Consider the following 15,984-nt stretch of genomic DNA (forward strand, 5'->3'; position numbering starts at 1 on the left):
TTCCCCTCCTGTATCGGTTACTGATTGCTTTATATGTTACTCCTTGTAGAGTGTAAGCTCTTTTGGGCAGGGCTCCCTTCCCCTCCTGTATTGGTTACTGATTGCTTTATATGTTACTCCTTGTAGAGTGTAAGCTCTTTTGGGCAGGGCTCCCTTCCCCTCCTGTATCGGTTACTGATTGCTTTATATGTTACTCCTTGTAGAGTGTAAGCTCTTTTGGGCAGGGCTCCCTTCCCCTCTTGTATCGGTTACTGATTGCTTTATATGTTACTCCTTGTAGAGTGTAAGCTCTTTTGGGCAGGGCTCCCTTCCCCTCCTGTATCGGTTACTGGTTGCTTTATATGTTACTCCTTGTAGAGTGTAAGCTCTTTTGGGCAGGGCTCTCTTCCCCTCTTGTATCGGTTACTGGTTGCTTTATATGTTACTCCTTGTAGAGTGTAAGCTCTTTTGGGCAGGGCTCCCTTCCCCTCCTGTATCGGTTACTGGTTGCTTTATATGTTACTCCTTGTAGAGTGTAAGCTCTTTTGGGCAGGGCTCCCTTCCCCTCTTGTATCGGTTACTGATTGCTTTATATGTTACTCCTTGTAGAGTGTAAGCTCTTTTGGGCAGGGCTCCCTTCCCCTCCTGTATCGGTTATTGATTGCTTTATATGTTACTCCTTGTAGAGTGTAAGCTCTTTTGGGCAGGGCTCCCTTCCCCTCCTGTATCGGTTATTGATTGCTTTATATGTTACTCCTTGTAGAGTGTAAGCTCTTTTGGGCAGGGCTCTCTTCCCCTCCTGTATCGGTTACTGATTGCTTTATATGTTACTCCTTGTAGAGTGTAAGCTCTTTTGGGCAGGGCTCCCTACCCCTCCTGTATCGGTTACTGATTGCTTTATATGTTACTCCTTGTAGAGTGTAAGCTCTTTTGGGCAGGGCTCCCTTCCCCTCCTGTATCGGTTACTGATTGCTTTATATGTTACTCCTTGTAGAGTGTAAGCTCTTTTGGGCAGGGCTCCCTTCCCCTCCTGTATCGGTTACTGATTGCTTTATATGTTACTCCTTGTAGAGTGTAAGCTCTTTTGGGCAGGGCTCCCTTCCCCTCCTGTATCGGTTATTGATTGCTTTATATGTTACTCCTTGTAGAGTGTAAGCTCTTTTGGGCAGGGCTCCCTTCCCTCCTGTATCGGTTATTGATTGCTTTATATGTTACTCCTTGTAGAGTGTAAGCTCTTTTGGGCAGGGCTCCCTTCCCCTCCTGTATCGGTTATTGATTGCTTTATATGTTACTCCTTGTAGAGTGTAAGCTCTTTTGGGCAGGGCTCCCTTCCCCTCCTGTATCGGTTATTGATTGCTTTATATGTTACTCCTTGTAGAGTGTAAGCTCTTTTGGGCAGGGCTCCCTTCACCTCCTGTATCGGTTACTAATTGCTTTATATGTTACTCTGTATGCCCAATGTATGAAACCCACTTATTGTACAGCGCTGCGTGGTATGTTGAAGCTTTATAAATAAATGTTAATGTTATGTAATGTAAAAAGGAGGCTCAGCGGGGGCACCTGCTGGGGGGGGGGCGTGGCCGGTGGGGGCACCTGCCGACCCTGTGCCTAGGCTTGCCAGTTCACCACTAATACTAGCCACAAATTGAATCAACATACTATGTGGCTAACTAGCAATTAATTTAGATGTCTGCCGCAGACTGAACTGATTTATGTGCAGCCATGCGTGCAACGCTAACACTGCCCCCGTGTTATTCAGCCGGGTGGCGGGAACACAAGGGCTCTATGTGCGACCCCAGTAAATATGAGGCCACATTTACATGAATAAATGTATGGATATATACACAGTTTAAAATAATACACAAAGAAAGGAAGTTAATGTGTATGTCTGGGGTATCTATTCCTCCCCGCCCCCAAGATATGTTATGTTAACATGGTAACTGAAACAAATGACAAAATGGCCGATGCTACATTTTTCATACTGTTTTAGGTATATGGATGCTTGTGTATATGGGATATGTTTCACAAACCAAAACAGAGTTTCTGTTAATCAGTTTGTTGCTAATTAAACAGATTGGCCGCTGCAGCCATTTTGTCTGATAGACAGCATCGGCCTGCCTGCTTTATTTTGCTTCTGTACTGGGTTATAGATTAAACATTTAACTGGGCTACTGCTGCAAACTGTATTGGGAACCAATTAGATATCAATAGATACCCTGTAGTCTGTTGTGCGTTTACCATATTTCTTCTATTAGCGCGTAAATAACATTACTGTAAAGGGAAGTGCCCCTGTGTGTGTAAATACTGCCCCACTGCTATAGGGTGAAACTGTCATGTGACCTATATGCTGATTTGCCCTGAATGTGAAGTAAAAGGAGGATTCGGCACAGGTAAAATGCTGGAGATGTCGGTATGATGTATAGTGGAACATAAACCGCTGATATGATTTGTATGGGACAAGAAGTTATGTAATAAACAGTATATTGTACATTATTTGTGTAATAAACAGTTGGCAAGAAGCAGCAAAGCAGTCACCGTGGGCCTGTAACATGAAACGGATCTAATGGTTAAATCCAGCGGAGGGGACATAGCGGTCCCTGCCTGAGTTATACCATCCGATTGGCTGGGAGGGGAGGGGCCGAGAGACAGAGCTGTAAGGAGAATGATTGGGTTGACAAGGAGAGGGGCGGAGCTAAGGGACAAGGGACCGAGGGAAAATGTACTGATGTGTTTATATCTCTCTTAGCCTGAGCTGAGCAGCAGGAGCAGGTTGGTTGTGCTCTGGGCATACTGGGCTCTGGGCATACTGGGCTCTGGGCATACTGGGTGCTGGGCATACTGGGCTCTGGGCATACTGGGTGCCAGGCATACTGGGCTCTGGGCATACTGGGTGCCAGGCATACTGGGCTCTGGGCTCTGGGCATACTGGGTGCTGGGCATACTGGGCTCTGGGCATACTGGGTGCCAGGCATACTGGGCTCTGGGCATACTGGGTGCCGGGCATACTGGGTACTGGGCATACTGGGCTCTGCTGCATAATGGGTGCCGGGCATACTGGGCTCTGGGCATACTGGGTGCTGGGCATACTGGGCTCTCGGCATACTGGGTGCTGGGCATACTGGGCTCTGGGCATACTGGGCTCTGGGCATACTGGGTGCCGGGCATACTGGGCTCTGGGCATACTGGGTGCTGGGCATACTGGGCTCTGGGCATACTGGGCTCTGGGCATACTGGGTGCCAGGCATACTGGGCTCTGGGCATACTGGGTGCCAGGCATACTGGGCTCTGGGCATACTGGGTGCCAGGCATACTGGGCTCTGGGCATACTGGGTGCCGGGCATACTGGGTACTGGGCATACTGGGCTCTGCTGCATAATGGGTGCCGGGCATACTGGGCTCTGGGCATACTGGGTGCTGGGCATACTGGGCTCTCGGCATACTGGGTGCTGGGCATACTGGACTCTGCTGCATAATGGGTGCTGGGCATACTGGGTGCTGGGCATACTGGGCTCTGCTGCATACTGGGTGCTGGGCATACTGGGCTCTGGGCATACTGGGTGCTGGGCATACTGGGTGCCAGGCATACTGGGCTCTGGGCATACTGGGTGCTGGGCATACTGGGCTCTGGGCATACTGGGTGCCAGGCATACTGGGCTCTGGGCGTACTGGGTGCCGGGCATACTGGGTGCTGGGCATACTGGGCTCTGGGCATACTGGGTGCTGGGCATACTGGGCTCTGGGCATACTGGGTGCCGGGCATACTGGGCTCTGGGCATACTGGGTGCCGGGCATACTGGGTGCTGGGCATACTGGGCTCTGGGCATACTGGGTGCTGGGCATACTGGGCTCTGGGCATACTGGGTGCTGGGCATACTGGGCTCTGGGCATACTGGGTGCCGGGCATACTGGGCTCTGGGCATACTGGGTACTGGGCATACTGGGCTCTGCTGCATAATGGGTGCTGGGCATACTGGGCTCTGCTGCATACTGGGTGCTGGGCATACTGGGTGCTGGGCATACTGGGCTCTGGGCATACTGGGTGCCAGGCATTTTGGGTGCTGTCTGTCTGTTGCTATCTCTGTGCAAGACAAATAGGCAGGGTTTTGTTCACGTTGGAAATCCTGCCTTAGGGTATCTCTATGGGGGTGCATATCCTTATCAGCATCATGCAGAGAATGTGGGTACTGCGCAAATGTGCCGGTCCAAACTGTGCCACTGGGGCAGCCATTTGCCAAAACTAGGATCTAGGGTGCCCATTGTCACATAACAGATATGCTCAGTAAAATCTAATGGATTTAGTTCTTACACAGGAAGATAAATAGGTGCAAATTCCTTGTATTACATAGAGATGTTTGGCAAGTAATGGTTTGTGTTTAGGTGCTGGATCAACAGATACAAACATTAGATGTTAAAAATATATATTTTCACTTTATGGTGCTTTAAGGGGGCAGTTCCTATAGAACAGAAAGTCCCTTTTCCCTTTCCCATTGCAGGGACATTGGTACTATCCTCTCCCTCCCTAATAACTGTATAACCCTTACTGCCCCCCGAGTGGTCTGGGGCCCTGGAATTATTTTGGGGGATGTTGCTGGGAATAATCCCCTATAGAAATGTGTAAGTGCTTAATTCCACTTCCAGGCCCCTCCCTCCCACAAGGAGCCAATGGGAATGTGGGAGGAAGCGAGTGACCCAGTGATGGGGAAGAAGGATAAAAATGAGGAGCGGAAGGAGAGAATCCTGAATCTCACACTGGAGATTATCTATCTGCTGACTGGAGAGGTGAGGGGGGCACTGTGAGTGGCACAGTGAGAAGAGACTGTCTGTCTGTACAAAGGGGGTCTCTCTGCTGCGTTACACACTCATCATTCTCTCTCCCTCTCAATACATAGGGCTACGTCATCCCTAAGAAGAAGAGCCCAACTGTGGGTTTGGGGGCCCTGCATGCCCCTGGCTCCGTCATACAGAAGGAAAATGACAAGAAGATCCTGGAACTCATCTCCAACATCATCCAGCTGCTGACTGGAGAGGTGGGTGCGGCCCCCCAATCCCCCCTTATTGTTTAGTAACAGTGTATGATAATCCCTTTCTCTGGCTGGGGGATGACTGTAACATTGTGTGTGCCAGGTTGCCATAAGGTGTGAGGATGTTTCCATCTATTTTTCCTTGGAGGAGTGGGAGTATATAAAAGGAAACAAGGCCCTTTACAGGGAAGGAATAAAGGAGGAGGAGGAGGAGCCCCAGCAGCTCCGCCCACTGGGTAAGTAATGGGTGCTTGAACAGAGAATATCAGACTTCTTTAATTGTATATGTTAAAGGAGACATACTCCTACTGTGCTTCTGGCAGGGACCGTTAGGACACGCCCACCCCTCATGTGAAACCCAGACAGGGACCTGAGAGGATCTATAGGGAGCTCCAATAAAGGGGCCATTGTTACAGATAGGGTTAATGTTTAGCCCAAAGGGAAACCAGCACCGGATATTATTCATAATTGCCTACAGGGTTAGGGGTTTTCCGTTATCCTATATGTCTCCTTAAGGGAGAAGGAAAGGCATTTTACTGCCAATACATTCGCCACATTAGTGCCACCTAGAACACAATATTTATTCAGCAGAAAGCTCTACTATATCTCGGTAGCTTCCTGCTGCAGTTATAGCCATTGGAAGCTCAGATCGCACATTCGTAAGGGGGGCAGGTTGTTAAATGTAATGATTTCTCATGCTTGTATCTCTGCCAGACGGTGAATATGAAGATAAGAGAGAGATTCCAGCTGATCTGGGAGGAACATTATGTTATAATAATGAGCCAAGCAAGATTGGGGCTGAAGGAGCAGATTTTTGTGCCGACGGAAATCTCACAAACCCTGAAATTTCTCCAGCGGAACAGCCCCCACCGGCCAATGGGATTAAAGAGGAGGCGGCTTCATGGGAAGGGGGAAACCAATCAGATTGCAGCATTAATCCCCTTACAGAACAGATACAGGGAACAGACACACCTACTCCTATCATGGGGTGCAGCCTGAATAACAGCTCGGCAGAAGGTATTAAAGAGGAGGAACCAACTGCCTGTAAAGGGGGGAACCATTCACTTGCGGTTCAGATACTGGGAAGAGAGATTTCTCCTCCTGTCATGGAGTACAACCTCATTAACAATCTGTTAACAACAAAGTACAGTAAAGACATTATTAAATCTATATATGAGCCCCTCCCACTGCCTGTGATGTGTAACTGTGCCAAGTGCTTGTACAATGGGAGCAGAGATCCCGTCAGCCATAGCCACAAGCCCAATCACGCGGGGGAGAACCCATTTCATTGTAACGACTGCGGTAAATGTTTCAAGCGTCGCTCGTATCTCAAAGTGCATCAGAAGATTCACACGGGGGAGAAGCCGTATTCCTGCTCCGAGTGCGGGAAGTGTTTCACCCACCGCTCGTACCTCAGCGTGCACCGGAAAATCCACACCGGGGAGCGGCCGTACTCCTGCCACGAATGCGGGAAGTCCTTCACCGACCGCTCCAGCCTCAACGTGCACATACGGATTCACACAGGGGAGAAGACGCACCCCTGCCCCGACTGCGGCAAGTGCTTCACGCGGCGCTCCAACCTCAACGTGCACCTGAAGATTCACACGGGGGAGAAACCGTTCGTCTGCTCGGAGTGTGGCAAACGCTTTACCCATCGCTCCAACCTGAAAGTGCACCGGCGGATTCACACCGGGGAGAAGGCGCACTCGTGCCCCGTGTGTGCCAGGAGCTTCACCGTGCGCTCCACCCTCACCATGCACCAGAGAACTCACACGAGGGAGAAGAAAACCTTTGCGCGTTGCTCGGCCCTTAATGTGCAGAAAAAGAGCCACTAATGGGAGGGGCTTTTGGGTCTCATGTAGAGTTTCCCAGCATTCAGCAGTGTTATGGTGGTCATATATTTCTACCTATATATATATATATGTGTGATACAGGGCTGCCCTAGGACTCCGCCCACCCCTACTGAGCAGAGAATGAGCAGGTCAGTGCAAAAACGGGACTCTTGGGCCCTGTATATATATATATATATACCCCCCCGCCCTCTCATCTCATCATTGTGTCCTGCACTTATTCCCTGTCTGTATGATAAATGTATTGTGCCAGGATTCCTAGCATCGTACTCTAGTAGCGCTATATAAATAAAGGCCTATGATTGGGTACTGAACCCGGGTCCGGACTGATTTATTTTTATTTGTGTGAAAAACAATATTGTGCCAATGAATTGTACTCAATTAAATACAGAAGGAATGGGCTTTATAAAGTAGTGTTTCATCCTGATTTATTGGAAATTTCTCCAAATACCCCACTAGCCCCGCCCATCTGTGCCACTTCCTGCCTCCTTTCCCAGGCTGTGCAGGGGGGCCGGCGGCACTGTAGGATAGGAACCAATCAGCAGCTAGGCTGACCTGATAGGGAACTGAAGCCTGTCTGTGCTTGTGTGAGTGCAGGGCTGTGATTGGCTCTCCCCCTCCTACTGTGCTTCTGGCAGGGACCGTTAGGACACGCCCACCCCTCATGTGAAACCCAGACAGGGACCTGAGAGGATCTATAGGGAGCTCCAATAAAGGGGCCATTGTTACAGATAGGGTTAATGTTTAGCCCAAAGGGAAACCAGCACCGGATATTATTCATAATTGCCTACAGGGTTAGGGGTTTTTATCTGATATCCTTTAAACTATGTTGATCATATAACAGGATTACTTGAATATTGCTGTGCTCAATTTGTTTTGTCAATATCACCACTGCTGTGGCAGCCAGAACACTTAGACGGACACCCCAGGGGACAATGGAGTTCAGGCTTGTTATTCCCTCTCATGTGTCAGTGTCCGCAGGGTTCCCCAACCAGTGGCTCGGGGGGAACATGTTGCCCACCAACCCCTCATGTTGCTCACAGGGGCCTCTGGTACATCTCAGGCTTGGAGACAAGGTTTGGAAGCCCAGAGACATAGTTTTGCACCAAGCAGAGCCCCCTGCAGGCCAGCAGTGGCATAACTATAGAAGAAGCAGACCCTGCGGTTGGGGGGGTGGTCTGGACCACAAGGTCTGCTTCCCCTATAGCTTTATAACCCCCCCATCTCCTACCGCAGAACTAGCCAGCAGGGAGCCGGGACATGAGAGCCAGGCGGGAGGGGCCGGGAGTGTTTATGTTGCACGCTGGGCCCCTCCAAAGAGTTTTTTGCAGGGGGGCTCGGAGTGGTCACAGAACACCACTGCATATAGGGCTGCCGAACAGCCAATCATTAAGCAGGCACTAGAACTGTTATCATGTTTCTATGGCTCCCCCTGAGTAAAAAAGGTTGGGGGTCCCCGCTGTAAGGGTTAATGCAAACTGGTACCAAGGAGGTGTCACCCCTATTGGGCAGTAAAGCAGTTAAAGCTCGGCCAGTGTAGGGCATGGGGTACATGTGACTCTATCCTTCAGGATGGGCCTTCGCTATATGGAAGAAGCCAGGGGTGTAGCGCAACTACAACTCACTGTAACTGTGTGCAGAGCAATTCAGCAATAATGGACGCCAGAAGGTTCTTGCAGTTAAAATAATAATAATTGGGTTTATTGTCAGAGACAATGAAATCAGGATTCAGGGTAATAATACTCACAGACGGTACATGATAGTACTCTCTGAGGAACAAGAGAGGATTTATCCCACCTCCCTTACAGTCTGGGCAGGGTAAATACACCGGGGCAGCTTGGCCCCCCTATGGGGCAGTCAGGGTACTGCGTGTGGTGCTGAAATCCTTACTCCTCCAATCAGCAGGGATGGGGTTACACTTATAGTTCTACATTTACAAACCAATCCCTGAATTTGCCCCTGGTCCCTAGTTCTCTCCGCCCATTAACCCAATCATGTGCGATAGGCTGCGCCGCCTCATTGTCGCTCATTTATAGAGAGGGGAGGGTGGAACGCAGCAGGTTTCGCTATAAAGCCAATAGCAAAGCTTTTCCCCGGTCCCTAACTCACTTTATTCCTTTCCCCTCCCAGGTCCATTCAGTCAATCCAACCAAGGGGCGTCCCGTCTCTCCCCGCTCAGCCAATGAGTGTAAGCCCAGCCCCTCTCCACTTTCAGCCAATGAGTGTAAGCCCAGCCCCTCTCCACTTTCAGCCAATGAGTGTGCGTGTCTCATCCCCCTCATGCTGCCCGGCTACTGTTGTACAGAGCTTCTACCCCTGTGCCGTAGGTTGCACTGATGTTATCAGGTTTGGTTGGCAGGGCACACTGAACGCTACTGGCCGTCTCTGTCCCGCCCATCCACCCCTCAGCCAATGAGTGAGAGCGTCCCGCCCCTCCTGCACAATTACAGGCGGCACAGCGCTTCTACCCCTGGGAAGCAGCAGCAGGTCAGTAACTTGGGCCCCAAACAGCCTTCCTGGCTACTGGGCAAGTGATTAGAAGGGAATTCGCAACGGTGTCCTGCTCAGGGCTGAACCCACACCGGTAACTGCTTGTCTGTCATTAGGGGCCAGAGGGGAGTGGCTACTGGGTTTCTTGGAAATTGGAATTTAAAGGAGACATGTGGGTAACCCCTAACCCTGTAGGCAATTATGAATAATATCCGGTGCTGGTTTCCCTTTGGGCTAAACATTAACCCTATCTGTAACAATGGCCCCTTTATTGGAGCTCCCTATAGATCCTCTCAGGTCCCTGTCTGGGTTTCACATGAGGGGTGGGCGTGGCCTAACTCCCTTTTCCCTTTCCCATTGCAGGGACATTGGTACCAGCCCCACGTTCCATCCTCTCCCTCCCTAATAACTGTATAATCATTACTGCCCCCGAGTGGTCTGGGCCCCTGGAATTCTTTTGGGGGGATATTGCTGGGAATAATCCCCTATAGAAATGTGTAAGTGCTTAATTCCACTTCCAGGCCCCTCCCTCCCACAAGGAGCCAATGGGAATGTGGGAGGAAGCGAGTGACCCAGTGATGGGGAAGAAGGATAAAAATGAGGAGCGGAAGGAGAGAATCCTGAATCTCACACTGGAGATTATCTATCTGCTGACTGGAGAGGTGAGGGGGGCACTGTGAGTGGCACAGTGAGAAGAGACTGTCTGTCTATACAAAGGGGGTCTCTCTGCTGCGTTACACACTCATCATTCTCTCTCCCTCTCAATACATAGGGCTACGTCATCCCTAAGAAGAAGAGCCCAACTGTGGGTTTGGGGGCCCTGCATGCCCCTGGCTCCGTCATACAGAAGGAAAATGACAAGAAGATCCTGGAACTCATCTCCAACATCATCCAGCTGCTGACTGGAGAGGTGGGTGCGGCCCCCCAATCCCCCCTTATTGTTTAGTAACAGTGTATGATAATCCCTTTCTCTGGCTGGGGGATGACTGTAACATTGTGTGTGCCAGGTTGCCATAAGGTGTGAGGATGTTTCCATCTATTTTTCCTTGGAGGAGTGGGAGTATATAAAAGGAAACAAGGCCCTTTACAGGGAAGGGATAAAGGAGGAGGAGGAGCCTCGGCAGCTCCGCCCACTGGGTGAGTAATGGGTGCAGGGCATAAAACATAAGAACCCCGTGTGTAACTGAACTTATATGTGACTTTTCATCCTGTATCAGAGCCTGTCGGGGTGACAGTTCCTGCGCTGCTGCTCCTTCTATTCCTGCATTCCCTGACACAATGAATCCCTACATATATGTATAAAATGTGATAATGATTTCTCATGCTTGTATCTCTGCCAGACGGTGAATATGAAGATAAGAGAGAGATTCCAGCTGATCTGGGAGGAACATTATGTTATAATAATGAGCCAAGCAAGATTGGGGCTGAAGGAGCAGATTTTTGTGCCGACGGAAATTTGACAAATGCTGAAATTTCTCCAGCGGAACAGCCCCCACCGGACAAAGCAGCTTCTTGGGAAGGAGGAAACCAATCAGATTGCAGCATTAATCCCCTTACAGAACAGATACAGGGAACAGACACACCTACTCCTATCATGGGGTGCAGCCTGAATAACAGCTCGGCAGAGGATATAAAAGAGGAGGCGGCTTCATGTGAAGAAGGAAACCTTATTGTTTCAAAATCAATACAGGAAACCAATATATCAGCTCCTATCATGGGGCGTGGCCTAAATACCAGCTTGTCAGACAGAAATGTATCAGATGGGATTAAAGAGGAGGCAGCTTCATGGAAAGGGGGAAACCAATCAGATTGCAGCATTAATCCCCTTACAGAACAGATACAGGGAACAGACACACCTACTCCCAGCACAGAGACGTATAACTGTTCTGAGTGCCATAAACACTTTAGCACTAAGGCCGGTTTTCTCGAGCATCAGAAAACTCACACAGGGGTAAAATCATTTGTCTGTTCTGTGTGTGAGAAACATTTTGCTTGTCACTCAGATCTTATTGTACATCACAGAACCCACACAGGGGAGAAACCGTTTGTTTGTTCTGAATGTGGGAAATGTTTTGCTCGTCGCTGGCTCCTCACTCATCACTTAAGAAGTCACACAGGGTACAAACCGTATTCCTGCGCTGTGTGTGGGGATAAGTTTTCACAACAATCAACCTTTAACAGACACTTCCGAATACACACAGGGGAGAAACCATTTTCTTGTTCTGAGTGTGGGAAATGCTTTTGTAGCTCATCAGAACTCACTGTCCATCAGAAAACTCACACAGGGGAGAAACCATTCTCTTGTACTGAATGTGGGAAATGTTTTGCGCGACGCTCGAACCTCACTGATCACTTAAGAGGTCACACAGGGGAGAGGCCGTATTGTTGCGCTGTGTGTGGGGAGAAGTTTTCATACCAATCAGCGTTTAACAGACACTCCCGAATACACACAGGGGAGAAACCATTTCCCTGCTCTCAGTGTGAGAAACAATTTACACATGACACAGCTCTTATTGCGCATCAGAAGAAACACGGAGTGAAAAAGCCGTTCTCTTGTTCTGAATGTGGGAAATGTTACTCTCAGCCCTCGAAACTCGCCGAGCATCAAAGAACTCACACAGGGGAGAAACCATTCTCCTGTTCTGAATGTGGGGAAAGGTTTACATATCGCTCACAATTTAATACGCACAAGAAACTCCACACAGAAGGGAAAACATTCACCTGCTCTCACTGTGGGAAACATTTTACGTCTCACTCAGATCTCACTGTACATCGGAAAAGTCACAAAGTGAAGAGACTGCTCCATTGTAGCGAATGCGGGAAATGTTTTAAATATCAGTCGCAACTTACTGTACATCAGAGAACTCACACAGGGGAGAAACCATTTTCCTGTTCTGAATGCGGCAAGTGTTTCCCCTGGCCCTCGGACCTTAAAGTCCATCTCAAAGGCCACACAGGGAAGAAACCCTACCCTTGCACTGAGTGTGGGAAATGTTTCAGCCGCATTTCGAACCTCAACCAACATCTCAGAATTCACACAGGGGAGAAACCATTCACTTGCACTGAATGTGGGAAATGTTTTGCACGACGTTCCCTGCTCACTGCCCATTCCCAGTTACACACAGGGGGGAAACCAGTAACTGTATCTACCGTAAACAGCGTGTAAAGGGGAACGGGCCATACATGGGCAGATTTAAGCTGCAGATTCAGGTCCTTCAGACCCTGTGTATGGACCCGCCGACCAATATTTGGCCAAAAATCAGCCACATGTCGATGGGTGGGCTTGCTTTGTCTGTCAGACTGACGACTGCATTGGCTCATTAAAGGAGACATATCCTATAAAAGTTATGAATGTACCAGGGAATTATACTCCTCTAGATATAGAAGGATTGTGCTTAAAGTTGTGTTTCTGACTGATTTATTGAGAAATTCCCCCAAACCCCACTAGCCCCGCCCATCTGTTCCACTTCCTGCTGGCTGAATTCTCTGGATGAGCTGGGGAGCCGGCGGCCCTCCATACCCTGCACTGTGGGATAGGAACCAATCAGCAGCTAGGCTGACCTGATAGGGAACTGAAGCCTGTCTGTGCTTGTGTGAGTGCAGGGCTGTGATTGGCTCTCCCCCTCCTACTGTGCTTCTGGCAGGGACCGTTAGGACACGCCCACCCCTCATGTGAAACCCAGACAGGGACCTGAGAGGATCTATAGGGAGCTCCAATAAAGGGGCCATTGTTACAGATAGGGTTAATGTTTAGCCCAAAGGGAAACCAGCACCGGATATTATTCATAATTGCCTACAGGGTTAGGGGTTTCCCATTTATCCAATATGTCTCCTTTAATGTCTTTGGTCCACTTCTCCCATCCCCTACATTGTAATGCCATTGGTCCAAATGATCACATTAGTGTGATATTGGCCACCTAAATCTTACTGTGTATGGCCGGCTTAACTTACATAGTGCCACCAAATAATGATTTAATAAAATGTTTGTCATGCTTTTATAGCGCTCAGAGTGCTCTTCTGAGTTTTACTTTGAGTTTATATTATTGTTATTATATAAAATATATATATATATGTGTGTGTGAGTGTGTGTATTATATTTTTACTTTTGTTTTCATATTAGCAGTCTTATACAGCTTCCTGCATCAATATCAGCAGAGCATCATGGGAAAGGAGGCAGCAGGAAGTGGAACAGATGGGCAGGGGCTAGTGTTTTGTTTTTTTTTACCTGATAGGGAACTGAAGCCTGTCTGTGCCGCCTGTATATGGCCCCCTTTATTCTCAGGCTGTGGATAGGAGTCACCCAATCCGATGGTGTATGCTGGCCTATCTGTTGGCACACAGAGCTGATTTCGGCATGGAAACATAGATATAGAAGGATTGTGCTTAAAAAGCTGTGTTTCTGACTGATTTATTGAGAAATTCCCCAAAACCCCCACTTGCCCCGCCCATCTGTTTTCACTTCCTGTTGGCATTTCAAAGTAACGGGTGGCACTCAGAACAGCACGCCGGCCAATCCTCGTTGGAGGTATGAAAGCGAGGAGCTAAGAGGAATAATGCTACCTGTAGGGAACACAGGGTCCAGAGTTTGCTGGCAGGAGGGAGAGTGCTGGGTTTGTTGCGGTCAGATGCCCCCCATGTGCTCTCTCCTGGGGCACTTTTCTTTCAGATCACTCAGGTGACTCAGTGTAATGTGATGTTGTTACCCCCCCCCACTACTCACAATGCACTCACCAAGCCACTTCTTATTAAAGGGCTTTGAGTTAACTTCTAGTATGAAATAGATAATAATATTCTCAGACATCTTGCAATTGGTCTTCATTTTTTATTATTTGTAGTTTTTTTTTAGTTATTTTGTTTTCAGTTCAGGAGCTCTCCAGTTTGGAGGTTCAGAAGCTTTTTGGTTGCTAGGGTCCAAATTACCTTGGCAACCAGGGAGTGGATGAGAGACTGGTATATGAATAGGAGTGAATAGTAAAGAAACTCACAAAAAGTAACAATAACAATGAAAATAAACAGTAATTTGAAACAGATCACAGGGGTATGAAGAGAAAACTAGTTCCATGGACAGGGTCGGACTGGGCCGCCGGGACACCGGGAAAAATCCCGGTGGGCCCCGGCCCTAGTGGGCCCCAGCGGCCCAGTCCGACCTTTTCCGGCGCTCCCCGCTACTGACTGTTCCTCCCCGACGCGTTCAATTTATACGCGCCCGGGGAGGACATCAGGCGGGGGCCCTTCGGGGGGGTTAGGGGGGCCCCTGGGGGGGTTAGGGGACGCGGCTGGGGCACCTGCAGGGCCCCTGGGGCGGAAGCCCCGGTGGGCCCTGCACCCCCCAGTCCGACCCTGTCCATGGATAGCTGAGCCCCCGCATGGTGGAATCTCCTTCCCTCTGTTCCTCCCAGGCAGGGCAATAAGGGAAACCCACGTCACTCGGGAGCTGCTGCTAATAGATATCACTGGTCATTGGGAAGGACTCTTCCTTGAGAGCTCATCCTTTAATAAGAGCAGGGAAGCCCCACCCCTAACAATCAGGGTCGGACTGGGCCGCCGGGACACCGGGAAAAATCCCAGTGGGCCCCGACTCTTGCCGGCACTCCCCCTGCCAACCTTTCCGCCCCGATGTGTTAAACTTACACACGCTCAGGGGAGGATGTCGGGTGGGGGACCCTGCGGGGGGTTAGGGGGGCCCCTGTGGGGAGGGGGAGTAAAGGGACGCGGCCGGCAGAGGCCCCTGGAGCGGGAACCCGAGTGGGCCCTGCACCCCCCCCAGTCCAACCCTGCTAACAGTTCTCTATATCAAATACATTTATTGGACACCACAGTTCAATCCTTTTCTTTTAGGTAAATTCCCACCTCTAATCACCGACAATAAGAACTTTAAAGGGGAACTCCACCCAAACACAACTTATTTTGCTTTGAGGTGCAGTTTACCAGCCCCCTTTACTCTGCAAAAAGCAGGTTTTGGGGGAAACGTTCAGCAAAGCAGCATGAAGGGGCAACACATGGCACCCCAGTCACGCCGGCGGCAACATTGCTGAAAGATGGGGGAGTCAGGGGCCCAAGTGGCTGCGTGCAGCCTGTAAATACAAGTCATTAAGGAACTCGCTATGGAAACATATATACAGTGGTGTGAAAAACTATTTGCCCCCTTCCTGATTTCTTATTCTTTTGCATGTTTGTCACACTTAAATGTTTCTGCTCATCAAAAACCGTTAACTATTAGTCAAAGATAACATAATTGAACACAAAATGCAGTTTTTAAATGAAGGTTTACGTTATTAAGGGAGAAAAAAAAACTCCAAATCTACATGGCCCTGTGTGAAAAAGTGATTGCCCCCCTTGTTAAAAAATAACTTAACTGTGGTTTATCACACCTGAGTTCAATTTCTGTAGTCACCCCCAGGCCTGATTACTGCCACACCTGTTTCAATCAAGAAATCACTTAAATAGGAGCTACCTGACACAGAGAAGTAGACCAAAAGCACCTCAAAAGCTAGACATCATGCCAAGATCCAAAGAAATTCAGGAACAAATGAGAACAAAAGTAATTGAGATCTATCAGTCTGGTAAAGGTTATAAAGCCATTTCTAAAGCTTTGGGACTCCAGCGAACCACAGTGAGAGCCATTATCCACAAATGGCAAAAAC

General features: G+C 49.1%; 2 protein-coding genes across 2 annotated transcripts; one reads left to right on the top strand and one right to left on the bottom strand.

The window, feature by feature from the left end:
- Nucleotides 1–2,721: 2,721 nt before the first annotated feature.
- LOC116407629 (protein PELPK1-like) lies at nucleotides 2,722–4,029 on the bottom strand. Its single transcript, XM_031893324.1, has one exon. It carries the CDS (start codon nucleotides 4,027–4,029, stop codon nucleotides 2,722–2,724), a length of 1,308 nt encoding a protein of 435 aa, XP_031749184.1.
- A 612-nt stretch (nucleotides 4,030–4,641) lies between these two features.
- LOC101731361 (gastrula zinc finger protein XlCGF53.1-like) lies at nucleotides 4,642–12,721 on the top strand. Its single transcript, XM_031893002.1, has 5 exons — nucleotides 4,642–4,758; nucleotides 4,869–5,006; nucleotides 5,104–5,236; nucleotides 5,715–6,017; nucleotides 10,966–12,721. The coding sequence occupies exons 1-5, from the start codon at nucleotides 4,642–4,644 to the stop codon at nucleotides 12,504–12,506; spliced, it is 2,232 nt and encodes a 743-aa protein (XP_031748862.1). The 3' UTR covers nucleotides 12,507–12,721.
- The last annotated feature ends 3,263 nt before the right edge of the window (nucleotides 12,722–15,984 follow it).

The sequence above is a fragment of the Xenopus tropicalis genome, chromosome 9 (assembly GCF_000004195.4).
Source record: "Xenopus tropicalis strain Nigerian chromosome 9, UCB_Xtro_10.0, whole genome shotgun sequence".
NCBI classification, from domain to species: domain Eukaryota; kingdom Metazoa; phylum Chordata; class Amphibia; order Anura; family Pipidae; genus Xenopus; species Xenopus tropicalis.